The 16,213-nt window shown below is 40.3% G+C and overlaps 2 protein-coding genes across 5 annotated transcripts; one reads left to right on the top strand and one right to left on the bottom strand.

Annotated features, from left to right (window-relative positions):
• Window positions 1-1,859: 1,859 nt before the first annotated feature.
• On the top strand, window positions 1,860-4,946 carry Grx3 (Glutaredoxin 3). The gene is made up of 6 exons (XM_022813632.2): window positions 1,860-2,061; window positions 2,678-2,789; window positions 3,024-3,212; window positions 3,344-3,599; window positions 3,765-3,990; window positions 4,302-4,946. The coding sequence occupies exons 1-6, from the start codon at window positions 2,006-2,008 to the stop codon at window positions 4,483-4,485; spliced, it is 1,023 nt and encodes a 340-aa protein (XP_022669367.1). The 5' UTR covers window positions 1,860-2,005; the 3' UTR covers window positions 4,486-4,946.
• On the bottom strand, window positions 4,936-15,109 carry l(2)k09022 (HEAT repeat containing 1 homolog l(2)k09022). Of its 4 annotated transcripts, none has more exons than XM_022813621.2 (5): window positions 14,977-15,109; window positions 12,060-12,375; window positions 8,354-11,731; window positions 7,762-7,988; window positions 4,936-7,404 (listed from the first exon to the last, which is right to left on the bottom strand). In XM_022813621.2, exons 2-5 carry the CDS (start codon window positions 12,315-12,317, stop codon window positions 5,232-5,234), a joined length of 6,036 nt encoding a protein of 2,011 aa, XP_022669356.1. In that variant the 5' UTR covers window positions 12,318-12,375; window positions 14,977-15,109; the 3' UTR covers window positions 4,936-5,231. The 4 variants fall into 4 exon arrangements, with proteins under 4 accessions (XP_022669356.1, XP_022669355.1, XP_086831564.1 ...); XM_022813620.2 differs by having other exon boundaries at window positions 12,060-12,379; window positions 14,977-15,080; XM_086975438.1 differs by having other exon boundaries at window positions 12,060-12,379; window positions 14,797-14,987.
• Between the last annotated feature and the right edge of the window lie 1,104 nt (window positions 15,110-16,213).

The following is a 16,213-nucleotide window of genomic DNA, read 5'->3' as shown; positions in this document are numbered from 1 at the left end:
TTAGAAATCACTGCATCTGTTAACTACAGTTAGCTATAGGTACCTATTCAGGAACATTACAATTACATTAATATGCATTATCTGTTAAATGTAACGCATTGTCCTTGTAATGCAGAGAACAGTTATTCCGATAAAATATTTTTTATTCCGATAAAACGTTTTGTCATAACAATGAATACTTCAGGATACCAGTGGCAGAGAACCGCCTTATGTCCAAATTTTTGTTGTATGCTTCAGTCTGATAGGCATGTGGTAGGCCTTAAAGACCCCAAAAATGATGCTAAAAACACTTTGTTTACAGATTTAACGTATATAGCGTAAAGCTTTCATAGGGAGCTGTAGCTAAGAGTCTTCTTCCAGTTTTAGGCTTTATGAACAGAATAGATCAGCCTCAAAAAAATAAATATACAGACAAATCTGAGAAAGCGGTACCAAGAAATAGATCATCTATAGCAGCAGCCTCACAAACACAAGTCAAGGCACTACGGTGCTTTATTAAAAGTAAAAATTATCGTAGTAAGCTAGAAGCGTACTGTGTGTAGAGCATGATGTCTATTTGCAAAGAAACGTTCTACTCTTTCAGAAACCGTGGCTTACATAAAATCGCTCTATTTTAATTTTATTGATGTCGTAACCGTACGTTTATGTAGAGTAACTTCACTTCTGCAGCGCGCTTTTTAACTAACACTGAATGATCAAAAACTTTTAAATAACAGATTGATAGACAAATACAGGATAATTTACCTATCATAAGAAGAAACTGCAGTAATGAATAATATATAAAATTATGTATCAGTTGGTGCCTGTCAGCTGTTCTTGAGTACTAAATCTGAAGTAACATAATATTTTATATATATAGAAACGGTCACATGACTGGTAGTGGCTTCAAAATGATACCAGCAAAAAAAGAACCGAATATATCTACATAAATAGTTCTTCATTACGAACCTTATACAGCCAGGATTTTACTTAAATAGAGCCTTACTAAAATGGGCTCCCTCTGCTTTCTGCATGCAGTTATTGGCTTTACGCAATTTTAGGCCGTATTTGCATACGACTGACCCTATCCCTGAAATGCCGGTGTGGATATTTACCAGAGTTTGTCCGTGGATTGTAGAAGGCCAATAGTCTCCGGGCTATTCACGAAAGGGCTCTACATACCAAAAAAATGCTGCGCGTACGGCATGTGGGCCAAAGGCATCATTGGCCTTTTTTTTTGATAAAATTGCTGAACTTTGTTTGCTATAGGCATTCTTATACCCCAAATTGTTATTTAAATTTTGTAAAACATGTGATTTTAACAGGATGGTCTATCCTCCACATAACAAATAACGAAATCGCATTATCAAATAATCGGTTTGGTGAGCAGCTGATCTTTATGCGGGATAAGGTCAAGCTGTATTATCATGAAATAGTAACCTGAGAATAAATATTTGAAGAAAATGAACCATCTTCACGCCCATATCAGCATTTTGGTAGAGGAATTATGCAGGCTAAGTCACTGTGAATAGGGCTAAGGCTTGTAAACGCGTCCCTATGATGCAGCAGTGTCACCGTGTTTGCCTACCTAAGGCATGAAATTCGCTTACCCTCTCCTTCCCGCCTCTCATTGTTCTAGCAGGTCTGTAAGCGAGGGAAAACAAACTTCTCGTCATTCCGGAGAGGCTAGTCGTCTTAATTAACACTTCTAACAAAGGCCGTGCCAAACTTAAAAGCGCGAAACATTTGCTTACTTTTTTAGTTCTCTCAGTTTCGGAAAACCTTTCCGCAGCGAAATTTATCTAGCGCCGTAAAGTTTAATTCCCCTTTCCTTCTTTCCCTCATGCTCTTGTCTGGGTGAGCTTTCCCTTTCCCAACATGGCTACCCGCATTGTGCCGTTCTCCATCTGACAACACGTTTGATCGCGGTAGCTTGTTTCAAAATTTTGTCGGCGTTCCGTGTTTGTGCACAGAATTTCCAGAGAATTCTCATTCTTGCGAAGCAATTTCAGAAAGCTGCTGTGCAATGGAGTCTATCAAGAGCAAGGATGCCTTCGATAAGGCCTCAACCGAGTCCACAAAGTGCGTACACCTTGCTTCCTTTCTTGTTGTTGCCTAGTGCATTGCCGTTCAGTACATGTTATTATAACATTAAATAGGTAACAGTAGTAGGGCTCCAATTCCAATACATACAAACATAACTTTATATTATGTTAAGGCCTTTTTAAATATATTATTAAAATTAAATGTACTGTAACGATGAAAGTAGATTTATTATTTTTATTTATTATTATTATTTATTATTATGCTGACTCCAAATCATATCTAAATAGGAATATAAGTAGACGAACACTTGCATCCAAAAAAAATCTGAGTCGAACGGCTAGCTGTAGCAAGATCTTTTTGTATCCATTTTAGATGCTCATATTGATTAGCCTCTCTTTGATTAAGAAAAAAGCTCCAAGAAACTTTGCTCAGTTTTTTTAAGGTTCTTATTGTTTGCTTAGGGTTGGAGTTCTGTGTACACAAAAAGAAATGATTGCAGAGAGAAACAATGTTTTTTTTAACTACATTTGCAGGTATAGGATGGCATCATAGTCACGTAGGGTGCAATGTATTTATTATAGAGCGTGTAACAATGATATATATATATACCATTCTTAGAGTGAGTTTTATTAATGTCGTAATTCTTTTTCAGGGGTTTTATGGTGGTTCATTTTTTTGCGGCCTCATGGTCACCAGAATGTACGCAGATGGAAGGAGTCATCAAAGAGCTCGCCAAGGATTCTCCCAAAATCAAATTTTATAAAGTGAGTTTTCTCCATTGTAGTGTGTACATTGTACCCAGTTGCCACAAACATTAATTCCATACAGTGGGAACTGCCTAGAAAATTGATTAGCAGAGTAACTATCAAAAACTATGTGGTTAGAAGAGCAGATGTATTTCCTTCATACATAATTCAAGATGAAATTAAAACGAAGGAATTGCATAGACATAACTTTGCTGCATATATTAATTAGTGAGCACTGATAATATTTTTTAGGTGGAAGCTGAAGAATTGGAAGAGATTTTACTTCAGTTTGGTATAACGTCAGTGCCAACATTTCTGTTTCTTCTTGGCAAGTCCTACCAGGAAAAAATGGTAGGCGCAGATCCGCCCCGTTTTCTGCAAAAGATTCACGAACTTCAGAAGAAAATCGACACAGCATGTCTTAGTGACAGAGATTCAAAGGTGATATATGGCTGACACCCATTGCCTAATAAGCTATGTACCGAAAACCAGTAACGATCAATGATATTGTCATCAATTAGTCTCTGACCGTCATACATAGTTCATAACACGAATCTCTACCACACCTTCAGGATGCCCCAACATCTGCTAAAGACGGTGCTTCTTTGGAAGATCGTCTCAAGAAGCTTATTGCACAGGAACCTGTCATGCTGTTCATGAAGGGAACACCAGAAGAAGCACGGTGTGGCTTTAGTCGCAAGGCCATCGAAATTCTTAAGAAGCATGATGTCAGATTCGGCTCATTTGATATCCTCAGCGATAATGACGTTCGAGAAGGACTCAAGAAGTTCTCCGACTGGCCATCTTATCCACAGCTCTATATCAATGGTACTTCAACTCCACGGAATTTGTGATCTCTTAAAAATATTCTGTTGCGTAACCTAATTAGTATTTGTTTATTTTATAACTATTTTGGTAAGTTTCTTTCCACTCGATTGTTTGACAAGACTATCAAGAGATCTCTCTAGTTTCTGTTACTTCGTGCTTTTCTAGGCGAGTTGATTGGCGGGGTGGACATCATGTCTCAGATGGATGAATCTGGCGATTTGGAAGAAGCTTTGAAGCAAGCCGGAGACAATCTAACTGGAAGAGGCAGCTTGAATAGTCGACTTGATAAACTTATTCGCCAGGCCGAAGTGATGGTGTTCATGAAAGGTGACCCGCAGACGCCCCGATGCGGTTTCAGCCGTACGCTAATTAGCATCCTCAATAGAACCGGGTAAGTATCTAGGGCATGGTCGACAAAATAAGCTCTTTGTACGATAAGTTGTCTTAAACTGTATCAGTATGGTAAACTGCAATATCTTCATAAAACATTCAAAACATCGAAACATTAGCCTAGACATGCTGTTGTCTCCATTGCAGCAAATGTCTCATCTAGATTTTTTATATCGCAGTACTAATCTGTTGTACGCCTTCAAGCTGTCATTGAAGATGTTATACATAGAGGGCGCGTCGTAAACAGACGTTAGAGATAACTAAGAGAAATTTTTAGTTAAGTGTTTTCTGCAATTTTTTTTCTTACTACAGCATACCGTATAAGACATTCGACATACTTAGTGATGAGGAAGTGCGACAGGGATTGAAAACCTACTCGAATTGGCCAACATATCCACAAATCTACGTCAAAGGAGATCTCATCGGTGGCGTGGATATCATTCAACAGCTTAACGAAGCAGGCGATCTTGTGGCCACTCTAAAAGGAGAGTCCTGAAGCTCACACATTGCCAAGTCTATAATTTATCATATAGATATTGAGCAAGTGGAGAATATAGAGGAGATTTTGATCTACAGAACAACATCAAACTTAGAGAATTAATGCAATTAAAAAAATTTTATGACTTTGATAATAGTGTACTTGAAAGCTTCAGTAGACGGCTTCAGTAAACGATTTCTAGCTTGACTGTCAGAAATTTCATGAACATTAGCGGTATATTCAATGAATCCACATGATGAACCTGTTAAGCTCCTAGAAGAGTTCTGTGTGTTCAAATTAGATCATTGACCATTATAAATGGCAATCAACCTGTACTTACGTACTAAATGAAGCCTTCAATTGACACCTGGACCTTTAGGCAGCGGGGGTATTCATTTGGTGCCAGCTTTTTGTACGCTAAGGCAATTATATGTATATAACAATTATGCCGTACTAAAGATACAAGAATTCCTGAAAAATTCTTCGTTTTTATTTGCTAGTATAGCATGTGTTCAATTAGTGTATTGTTGTAATTATTATGCTAATCATTGTTTCAATATTTAATATGCGTTTATTTGAAGTTACCAGTTTTCTAAGATTCGATGGAAAGAAAACCAATGACTGTACCTAAGATATCAACAAATATATATCTCTATATTAATATTAGTGTCAACTCATTTACGATAATTACCTACGTAGTATTGTTAACCCTATCATGTACTTTGGAAAAGAAATACATTCTAACAGTTGGCCAATCAGTAGTCCTAGAAATATTTCATCAAAGGTTCCCCGAGAAGCTGTTCCATTTCTTGAACGACCTTTTGTGCCAGATGTTCCACCTCAGGGCGGTCATCTTCCATTAGCTCAGCGAGGAATGGTACACTTTCCGGCAATAAAGATACGTAGTCATCTCCAAGTCGCCTTACCATTGCAGCAAATGTCTGAAGCGCCGAAAACCGGATGCGGGCCGAACTGTTCCTCGTCTTGAACAACACTTTGTTATGGAGGTCCTTGCAATCAGCGTCTGTACATGCAACCGCCAGATTAACAATGGCTGGGGTTACCCGCGTGAGAATTCGTCGTTCATATGTACTTGCCGAGCTATCAATTGTGTTTTCGATCTCATCAACGATAGATTTTGCAACAGTCTTGTACATCTCAGATGTAACAAATGATTTTCCACCATACTGGAAGCAGTTCGACAGTGTGCCCAGAATCCATGCCGTTGTTTCTAGCAATACATCTTTCGTTTCTTTTGCTACTTCAGCACGATATTTGTCCAAAACGTTTACAGCCTGCTGTATAAACTGTCCTACAAAAAGAACGAATAGTCCCTTCAGAGTGTCGGACAACTTGTAGCAAAGGTGGAAAAATGTGGCCGTACGATGGAAACGGCAATCGTTATCCATCTCTTCGGCAACCAGTGTGGCCCACACGTAAAGCTTCATGATGAATGGCCGGAACGTCATTTCGGACATCTTTAGCGATAAAGTTGTGACACAGTCGACAATGAACCCTTCAGCGTTGGTCACATGCTCAGAATCCATCTGTTCGGCTGCTGCTTCTTCACGGAAATATAATAGACGTAAAACCAGACTCTGTACCACTTCACGCTGTTGATCAAATATATGACGATCACTTGACTCAATGGCCGCTTTGAAGATTTTGAGCAGATGATTAAGGTAAAGCGGCTGTTCCTTCACCACAGGCTGACCGGTTATACAGTCTTCAACTGCAGGTAGCAGGACTCGCAACGAAATACTTTCGCCAATATGAAGGCATATCTTTGTCAATTGTTCCTTAAGAGCTTCGTCACGCTCTTTGAGTTGTTGTTCAGCACAAAGTCGACAAACGTGGCTGATGAGTTTAGGTAGATGTGGTGAAAGAAAACCTGCTAGATTTCCAACGAGACGATGATAACTGACCACAAGGCCAAGAACAATGGCTTCACTCTTCTTAGCACCATTTTCTGAAATGATCAAAAATCGTTTCATGAGCTTTGCGAAATGATTTAACATCTTCGTGGGGCAGGAGTGGCACAGTTCTGCAAACAGGAGCAGGACCCCGCCTACGATAACATCAGATAGTTTGTCATGGCTGCTGAATAGCTTGTCTACGACGTCGAAGACTTTATTTATCTCATCGTTTGCAGCTGGTATTCTCCTGCAGATAAGTTTCAGAGACACTAGCGCGGTCTGCCGACCCATTGTATCCTGCTCACCAGGTGACTTGCTCACCAGTATAGAGAGCGGCTCCACCAGAGAGGCAATCTGTTCACAGTTATCGAAGAACGTTTCAGCAATTAGCTTGTTGTTAAGCATGTCCATTGCATTTCTACGAATCGACGGCAGTTCCTGTGTTAGTAGCTGTTGCATTACAGCCACCAGAGTGTTTGGTCTGAGGACGCCGTTTACCCGGTCGACACAGTCGTGCAACAGCGAAATGTTGGACTTCCAACTCTCTAGCAATTCATCGTCGGCGCATTCCTGAATGGCAGCATTCAGCACATGAATAGATTCAAGGCTAACTGCAAGAAGAGCCTGATACATATTCTCGGCCTGTCCTAGTTCGTTCTCATCAAGTTCAGCTGCCAATGAAATAAAGTTTGTTCCGGACAGGACCTGCTCGACGAACATAGCGGACACGCTTTTGAAGTCGGCAAGTCTTTGATCACTGCACTGTGCTGCGTTTACGATCTCCTTGTCTATCATTGATTCATTGGCTTGTTTTTGGTATAGTGGTACCGAGAGAGCAAATTGCAGCAGCCGATAACACGTACAAAGTGTAGTGTCTATACTAAAATCACCAACAAGGCCGAGCATGAACTCCAAGAAATCAGAGTCCTCAAGGTCGGCCTCTTTCTCAAGTAGTTGGTCAATCATTTGTGCTACCAGTGTCCACGCGTAATCCGCTGACCCAAGTGTCTCAATAAGTTTCCTGAAAGTTTACAACACGAAGTAACAAGGATGAGATGACGTTCGTCAGAATCATTCAACAAAAGTAAGAAAGTACTTGTACTAAAGATAAGTTCTTTACTCGTATGAGCGTTCTCAATAAATATCCAAACTAAGGCACTAATATCGGATAGAAATGGCGAGCAATGAAAAATGCTTTTGGGGTTTAGCATGACCGTTTGAGTTTCCAAACATTTTATGAACACTCGTGGTATTAAGATAGCCGCAAAATTTACGGTTTTGATTTATCGTGACATCATACGTGACAAACTATAATTGATTTGCTTGTATTAACACATAAATAATGCAATCCACAAAAACTGGTAGCTGCTATACTCACTTAAAAATCGGGTATCTTCTGTGCTCCGGAATATCCGGCCAAGAATCGACGAAGACACCGGTGACCTTTGACACAACGTCCTTGTTCGATTTGCTCTTGGACGCTTCAAGCAGAATGGGGATTACCGATTGGATGGTTTGCACAACAACTTGGAATGAATATTCATCCTCTTGGCGTAGAAGCGACGTTCCCATGAACGTGAATACACTAATCATGTTTTGTAAAACCTATAATTCAGTTACACATAAAATTGTACATGTGAGTTTGTGAATTAAACCAATTAAAGCCAAAAGGAAAATCGAAGACGATAAACAACAACTTCAGTAGACACTGTATATTCTACTGGAATAATGATCTATTCTAGATTCTTCTAGACGCCGCAAATGTCCTCATATAAATGTCTGCATTAAAATAAGAGGCATGCAGAGAGTAACTAAAAGGTTTAATTCACTAAAACAGACGTGATTATTACGTTAGCCTTTCTGAAAATCATACTTACGTCATTTTCATATATATAAACCTTAAAAAAATTTTGCAGACATACAGGGAATCCGCGAACCTTTCTAAAATGCTGCCCGAAACAGTTTCTTACCTCATCGGGGTATAGGCGCGCCATATGGTTGAGCATGACCAGAATAGCATGCTGGGTTTGGGCACACTGGCTTAACCGGAGTGCCTTAACCAGCAAGCTGATCTGGTGCCGATGAGGTCGGAGTAACTCGTGGGAGCAGGTTCCATGCACCTGTAGGCACGACAGAATGCACTGCTTCACGTATTCAACATTCACGCAACCGACCGGTAATTCAAGCGATCGACGAAGTACGTCATAAAGAGCCGTTACCACCCCTTGGGCATCCTGTTGTTTCAGCTCGGTTACGCTATGCAGTATCTCAAGCAAAATGACGGCACGACGCCATTCTGCCGTCTCGAGTGGGTCATCCGAAGGTTTGATTTCCTTCACATTTGTTTCTTTGAGGCTAGTGCGCATTCGTTTGACGTCTCTTACTGAGTGTAGGTTAGCCAACTCATCTACAGTTACCTTGGATAGCTCAACCACAACTAGTTTTGTTTGATGCTGACAAATAATTCTGAGAGCGCTCTCAGCCGCATCGCGTTGCGATTCTGATAGCACGTCAATCATCGATGACAGCAAATAATCTATGAGTCTGACTATTTCGGTATCGGCGATCTTTCCGATAAGATCTGAGGACAAGCACTGCAAACCAAGCATTCTCATCGTTTCGTTTGAGCTCGTCAGTACTCCAAAGAGTATTCTCTGCTGGACATCGCTGAGTTTTTTAGCGGATCCTAGCGAAAGTTTCTCAAGGCATAATTTGATTAGTTCACGGTTCACCGAGTCGATAATGAGTCCTGGACTGTCAATATAGCGATGTACGATATCCATGCACACATCGATTGTCGACGGGGAAGCGACATTTCGAAGCATTCGAGCAATTCCTAGTCGCACAATCGGCGTTAGCCCTTCATTTGTAAACATTCGGTTAAGGAAAGTTATCTTATGGGATCTGTGAAACGTAGCGACGCATTTGAGGACGCTCTCGACGTCAGCGATCGAACTTCCATGCTTCACAAGGTACTCGATAAAAGCGTCCTTATTACAGTGCTCCAAAACAGAAATTGCAAGTCGGCGAATTCTCTTCGATGGCGATAGCAGAACGATAACTATTGACAGCGTAATAAGTTCTATCGAATCTCCGTCCACATCACCAATAAAATGAGCCAGTAGACAAAGCGAGTGCGCTTGTAGTTGAAGATTGTCATCAGATTGCACACCCGTGAGATGTCCAAGTAACATGTCGCACAGGAAATTGCATCTGAACTCTGCTGACGGTAAGCATGAGCTAAACAAGATGTGCAGCATATCTCTAAAGCTAATTTCTTTTTTTTGCCGTCCAACGGCAATGGAGAACACCCTTCGGAGGAAAGCCACTTCACTGCTGCGGGTGTCCACGTTTTTGTGCCACGAGGGAACCTTCTCTAGCTCTTTAATGGGTTGCACATTTTTCAAAAGTGCTCCAATAACTCTGGTCACACAGCGAATCGGAAGCGCTCCGCCAGCCAGGGTTTCGATCTCGTCACCATCTGTTTCCTCTAAGTCTAAAAGCATAACCTGTAATGTGTCCAACGCTGCGTTTAAGGTACCGGTGTTAAGCGGTTTAGACTGGATGATAAGGTGCTCCACAAACCGAAGGCTTGCATAGCGCGTTTTCAGATTTGTGCCGCTGTCACTAAGCAACCACTGCACATAATCATCGATCGCCGAAGCTGAAAACCCCTTGGCCAATGCTGCAGCAATGGAGTCACAAATTTCTATTGCTGGCATATTATCGGAAACTGTACATTTGGCCAGATGCTTTAGTTCTTGATGACTTTTAACAACATTTGATTTCAGACACTCATCAATTATTGCCAAATCAAACGATCTAAACACTACTGACATTGTTAAGAGAAATCGTAGAACTGAACGCTCGTTTGCGGACGGAGCAAGGCCGTTACATACTAGTTGTATCAGCTTCTGGTTGACATGTACCCATTTCTTTTTACGGATGGTGCAAAGCCGCTCTGTAATTATGCTAATAGCTTCATCTGCATCGACGAATTTGAGAAATGTTTCGGCAGACAATGAATCGATAAGTGCATTGTAAACTCCAACGTCCGTCTCTGTGGCAATAAGATTCTTGAGAGACCTCTTCACAAATGGATCCGCCTCCGTCGTCGGAGCTTTGCTTATAATGGTTGTGACTGCAGACATCCGTATATGTGACATCTTGCTCATTAAAGCAAGGAATACGGTCTCACCGTTGTCGCCTACAACTGAGTGCTGGATCCCAAGACTACATTCAGACGCAAGTTCAGCAATTAGTTCACGGTCGCTAGTTTGGAATCCTTTAACAATCTCTGCATCCAATTCATCGCCAGCACGTTGTTTGAGCTTTTGGAGAATCTCACTGGCAGCTGGTATGCATTTTTTCCCTTCGTTGCTTACACGCACAACAAGATATGCCTTCAAGAACTGTTCGGCTACCGTTTGGCGTTGTTCGGTTGTCTCCGTAATAAAATTGAAGTATGGCAGAACAAACGCGCCTACGTCGTTGGCTGGAACTTCCATAAGAGTATGTACGAAAAGGCCGTGTATGAACAGTCTCATAAACTTATCCGCATGGCGACTTCCGCTGATGGCTGCCTTTAATCTCTCAGCTAGATTTGTAAACCCGAGAAAACCTTTAGTTACTTTCTGAGGCAGTGTATCTAAGTTCGTTTGATAGCGGTATGCAGTGAGTAGAGCAAAAAGACCGCTATTAACGCTCTCTTCATTCAAGGACTTGACCATTGTAATAAGTAACAATTGAAGGAGGTCGCTTTTTAATGCCAACTGTTTTCTAGCCAACTGAGCAACCATCATAGCATTTGCGCTGACCCATTCAACATTGCCGTCTTGCTTGGCATGCACAAATCCATCAGCAACATGCGCGATAATTGCTGACACTAGCTTATTATTGATACGATGTCCATGCAGCTCCATCACTCCTAGAATAACTCCAGTAGACAGGTTGATTGCTGGCCGCAAAGCGCTACCCTGGTTCACCTTACGCATCGCCAGCAGCGAATCACATACGAAACGAAATAGACCAGGGCTTTTTGCACACTGTGCGATCAATGCTTTTTTCGTTAACACAGAACCCTGGGCTTTTATAGCGGACATGAAGTGCCAACACGTTGTTTCATCTGACAGATCGATCAGTTGGATTATTCGAGCAAAGATATTTGTTTCATGAAACGGTAAAATGGCCTGCATAAGGGCTACTGTGTTAAATTCGTGAATGCGAAAGCGGTATAATAACCACTCCAGTGCCTTGTGGGCTGGACGAAGTAGGAGATATGGCGAAAGCCTGTGCAAAAAATCTGTCATCGTTGTGTTCAGCTGCTCATTCTGTTCCTTTGTTTGGATCTAAAGATTACAAAGAAACAATGAAAACATAGAAGTGAACGTAATGTTAGAAACCTTGGCTTTTCTGAAGTCCGCTCATGAAATGACAGTAGATTATTTTGTTGTTACTATCTTACCCAAGTATGTACACAAATCATTTTCTTTGATGAATATAATATGTTACGAGAAATTCTTGTCAGACTTCTAGATAATAAAAGTTATAGAAAAGTTATATGCTTTTCGTTTAACTATGCCGTTAATGCTACCTGAGGGCTAAACCTGTACTTGCATAGAGAATTATAAACGCACTCAGTATACGAATGAAGTCAAAGACAATAGGTGAACTTACGGCCCTTTGAAAATCCTTAGAAGCATCACTAAACAAGGTTCTATCGTATCGTCCAAAAACGTGCTGATTTAACTTGCACAGCTCTTCGAGCCCTGAACATCCAATCGCAAAGATAATGTCTCTATCCAACGTCGCAGCTTCCTTGGCATCGAACAAAAGTGACGCACGGCTTGTAGTCGTTCTTTGATCAAGCAGTGCGGTTTGAGGTGTTTGCAGCTTTCGTAGCTGCGCTGCTAGAGTTGTCATGCTAGTAGCCATAACGGCCTTCGTTTGTTGGGATCTCAACAAGCTAATTGAGCCTGGAGAGTATTCGATTCTGACTACCAAAGTTTTTGTCGGCAGGAAAACATGGAAAGAAACGGAGCAATATATACAGTCACCTACTGCAATAATAATTATGTAGCGAAAATATATTCATAAAAAAATATCTACCAAAGAAATCTAAGAATGGGCCACGTGAAGCTGCTTCACAATGCCGAACCAGAGTTTATTGTTTGAATGCGTAGCAAATACGTTAAATCGTTTCTCCAAGACTAAACCGATGTATTGTGGAAGTTTTTAATATATTCGTCTCCTCTGCACTGTTATATTATGCACATATTGTGGTTTTCTTGGTAATATTAGTAAATGGCTGCCAAAGCAAGAGTGACGCTCTTTGATCATTGACAATAAACAACCAACTAATTTATTCGACGTTGCTTTCATATAACAGGCTTTTGAGTTTGAAATGTCAAAACTGCTGAGCGTACTCGTGTGTGAACTGGCATCGCAAACGTATAATTCCGTATAAGCGTTGCAGTACTACAAAATGAAATAAACGTAAAATAAAAAAATTAAATAATCATAGCTTTCTGCAATACAACGGAATAGATCAAAAAACAGGTAAATAAAAATCGTCGTTAATAATCAATATAAATCATAACAATGGGAGTATAACAATTTTTGAGTGAGGCAGATCTCAGACGAGGTCTGTGCGTTCCTTCCATATAACCAACTGTATTTGTATATGACCATGGAATAATATGCATAAGCAAAAATATTATGTACCCTTAACAATATATATACAGTTGGTAAATTAAGCAGGAGCTAGCATAATCCAATAGTCTTTGCTTTTTAACGAGAGTCCAATCTTTTTTTCGACTTGATCCTAAGTGAAACTGCACTATGTAAATTTCTAATATATTGGTCTCTGGATATTACAAAGATATTTATTTTTAATTACTTGATTACTTACTAATTAAGTACTCGATAATCTCTTGGTAAAAAGACAACCGCATTGTATTTTTAGGCAGTCTACATACATATCCGTTATACTTGTGATAAACAACATGTTATTAAAATAAGTTCACGATCAGTATATGATGTGCGTTGCGCAACACGAAGATAGAAAATAATTAGTTTTAATAATTACTTTCAAAGGAGATCGTCAAGCGCTTCGAGCTGGCTGCCAGCGTATTTTTTCATCGTTCGTGTTGTTTTTAGTTCTGGTGATGACGAGTTTCCGTTTGGTTTGAAACTTGCCTCATTTTCGTCATCTGAAATCGTTGCCCGAAGCTTTTTCATTCCTTTCTGCGGAAAGGTTTCTTCCTTAAGCCATTGCTGCGCAAGCTTGTTATCTCCTATGGCCGCTTTGTCATCACTCTCTTCCGGGTTATCATCGTCGTCGCTAGAGACTTCGCGCTTTCCGAATTTCTTGTTTTTCTTCTGACTATTTCCCGACCAGTTTTTCTGTTTACTCCTACTACTCTTGATGATCTCATTACTGTAATCATCTATGTCTTCTTCGCTGTCCCGATTTTCTTCAGATTCGCTTCGACGTCCTCTGACACTGTGTTCCTTATCCGAGTCAAATAAATCTTCGTCATCACTTCGACCAATCTCGCCGTCATCCTTAGAATCGACTCCTCTATTTTTTATGTTACTTCCTGAAGTACCAGCGCCTCCGCCAACTTCATCATCATTATCGTTATCACTAATATGGTCGTATTGTTTTATACAAAAGTGTTTAGTGGATCCGCGCAACGCATACTGAGTAAAGTCATCTTCATGCTGAGAAGCATCTTCAGACTGATCAGTATCTTGTGACCTCTTTTGGACGTCGGCGCTCAACCCGTAATCGTTTTCGTCAAATTTTTCGGTAATCGCGTTCCCGACTTGCTTTTGAAGTTCACGTATTTTTCGTTTTTTCTCATTAAGCAATAGTGCAAACTTAGCAAACTCCTCTTTACGCTGTCTCTCAATTCTCATAATTAGTTCACAGGCTTCATTGCTGACATTTCTGATATCGCGTTTTTTTGCTAGGCTCGCTGCAAGTACTTTACTCTGCTCACAACTCGCTTCAATAACCTCATTCAGGGCTTGTTGGAGGCTCATCGAATCGAGATGAACATTATTAAACATATCTTCGCCGTCATTCTGTATCGTAAGTCTAGATTCCTGCTGGAAAGCGTTTAGTTTTCCACACGGCTTAAGTAGATTACATACTTTGGGATGTTTCCTAATGTCTAGTTCGGTGGAAAAGCATTGCCCTTTACTTGTGAGCACTATAATGATATTAATGAAATGACTGGTCTTCATTGCATGCAACCTACCACCTGGTGGTTTGTTTAGCTGATGACAAAATGATTCCATAGCGTTTAGTTTACAAAGAAATCACCACTTTATAAATTGTTATTTGGCAAAATAGGCACCCAGCCACATGCTGCAGGCGACGCAATACGACGAAATCAAAACATACCAGCCGCCGACAATCACTTTACCGCCTTTCACGAGTGCCAAACGCTTCATAGGCTCTTGTGGGATGCGCTATTCTGTATCGAAATGCGGCACTTTGCTGATGATCATGTCGAACCCACAGGAAAAATTTCGGTTACACAGTATAACAATTACTTACAAACTTGGAAATTGTTCTACATACCTAGGAGCGGCTCGCAGAAGAACAACAGTAAATAAGAACTACTTCTTAAGAGGGCACACGATTAAAACATAGTCGCACGTGCTCCGACTGGCCAGCTGTGTTTATTTTGCAAATGCTTTCATTTGTAGTTTTATTTTGAGGCGAAGCTCTAAACGGCGGGAAAATTGAATATCGGTCTTGCGTTTCTTGTGCATATAAGGTGCATACGCTGTAACTGAATATGAAAATAACTCAGATCAAACTACCTCGCAGGCTTCTTAATTTTATTTTGGGTGTTCTGTCCATCTTCTGGATTATCTAGTTATCTCGAAGCCGGCATGAAGATAAATGACGTAATTTGAAAAACACACTCATGAGTGAAATCATATGTCAAGACGGAATGACAAAATTTCCCATTTCTCGAACAGAAACCTCTAATAATGTTTAGATAACTTCTGGTTTAGCTTTGGATTGGAGGTAATAATACCTTGCGTCGGCCGGGAATCGAACGCGGCTCACCCGCGTAGACGGTAACTATTCCAGCGTTAAAATACCAACATGCCATGAAGTTCTACAGAAGTTCTCGTAAAAAAAATGTGAACTGGCTAGGTTCAAATAAGAAACACCATTTGCCTGCTACTCTTTGGGACACGTTGTGTCTTCGAATCTGAGCGTGAATGAACTTCGTTTTGTGCTGGGAGCCAGCCGTCCGATGGAATACCTAACAGCAGTCGTAGAGTCGCGGGTATTGCACTTTCAATTTTTTTAATAATAATAAATAAAAAAGTAGTATTTAACTTTATCTGTTTATTTCCTTTTGAACTTTCCTATTCCATTTTAAAAATTATTTTATATGGGTTGTATACAGGACAATTGACGAAGGTAAAAATAAATGTGTAAATTTATATATAGAGCCTATATTCCAATATTGGTGCAAATTAACTAGGACAGTTGTAACAACAACTGACGCGTAGAGGTATCATAAAAATTAATCGATGAGAAAACCGAATTCCATAGTATCTGGAGAGTGTACAAACATCTGACCATGAATGGCAAGATGGAGTATGCCATGCAGAATCGCACACAAATATAATAGTTCTATTTATGTTTTTTCTGCGCTTGTATAGCGCGCATGATTTGCATATACTTAGAATGGATCTCGTGTTTTAACAGAGTCTACATATTAAGCACGACCAGTTTACTTAGTGGGCTTGTCTCTCACCCCTTCTAGATAATTTTTTTTTGAAATATACTTACA

This window comes from Varroa destructor, unplaced genomic scaffold (assembly GCF_002443255.2).
Source record: "Varroa destructor unplaced genomic scaffold, Vdes_3.0 BEIS01000007.1, whole genome shotgun sequence".
In the NCBI taxonomy this organism is placed as follows: Eukaryota; Metazoa; Arthropoda; class Arachnida; order Mesostigmata; family Varroidae; genus Varroa; species Varroa destructor.
The sequence above is the reverse complement of the archived record's forward strand: the minus strand, read 5'-3'. Positions and strand labels throughout refer to the sequence as shown.

Coding starts and splice junctions, on each gene's coding strand:
- Grx3 (XM_022813632.2), top strand. CDS start 2,006: ATGGAGTCTATCAAGAGCAAGGATGCCTTCGATAAGGCCTCAACCGAG. Junction 3,213..3,343: donor TTAGTGACAGAGATTCAAAG/GTGATATATGGC, acceptor CCACACCTTCAG/GATGCCCCAACATCTGCTAA. Junction 3,600..3,764: donor TCCACAGCTCTATATCAATG/GTACTTCAACTC, acceptor GTGCTTTTCTAG/GCGAGTTGATTGGCGGGGTG.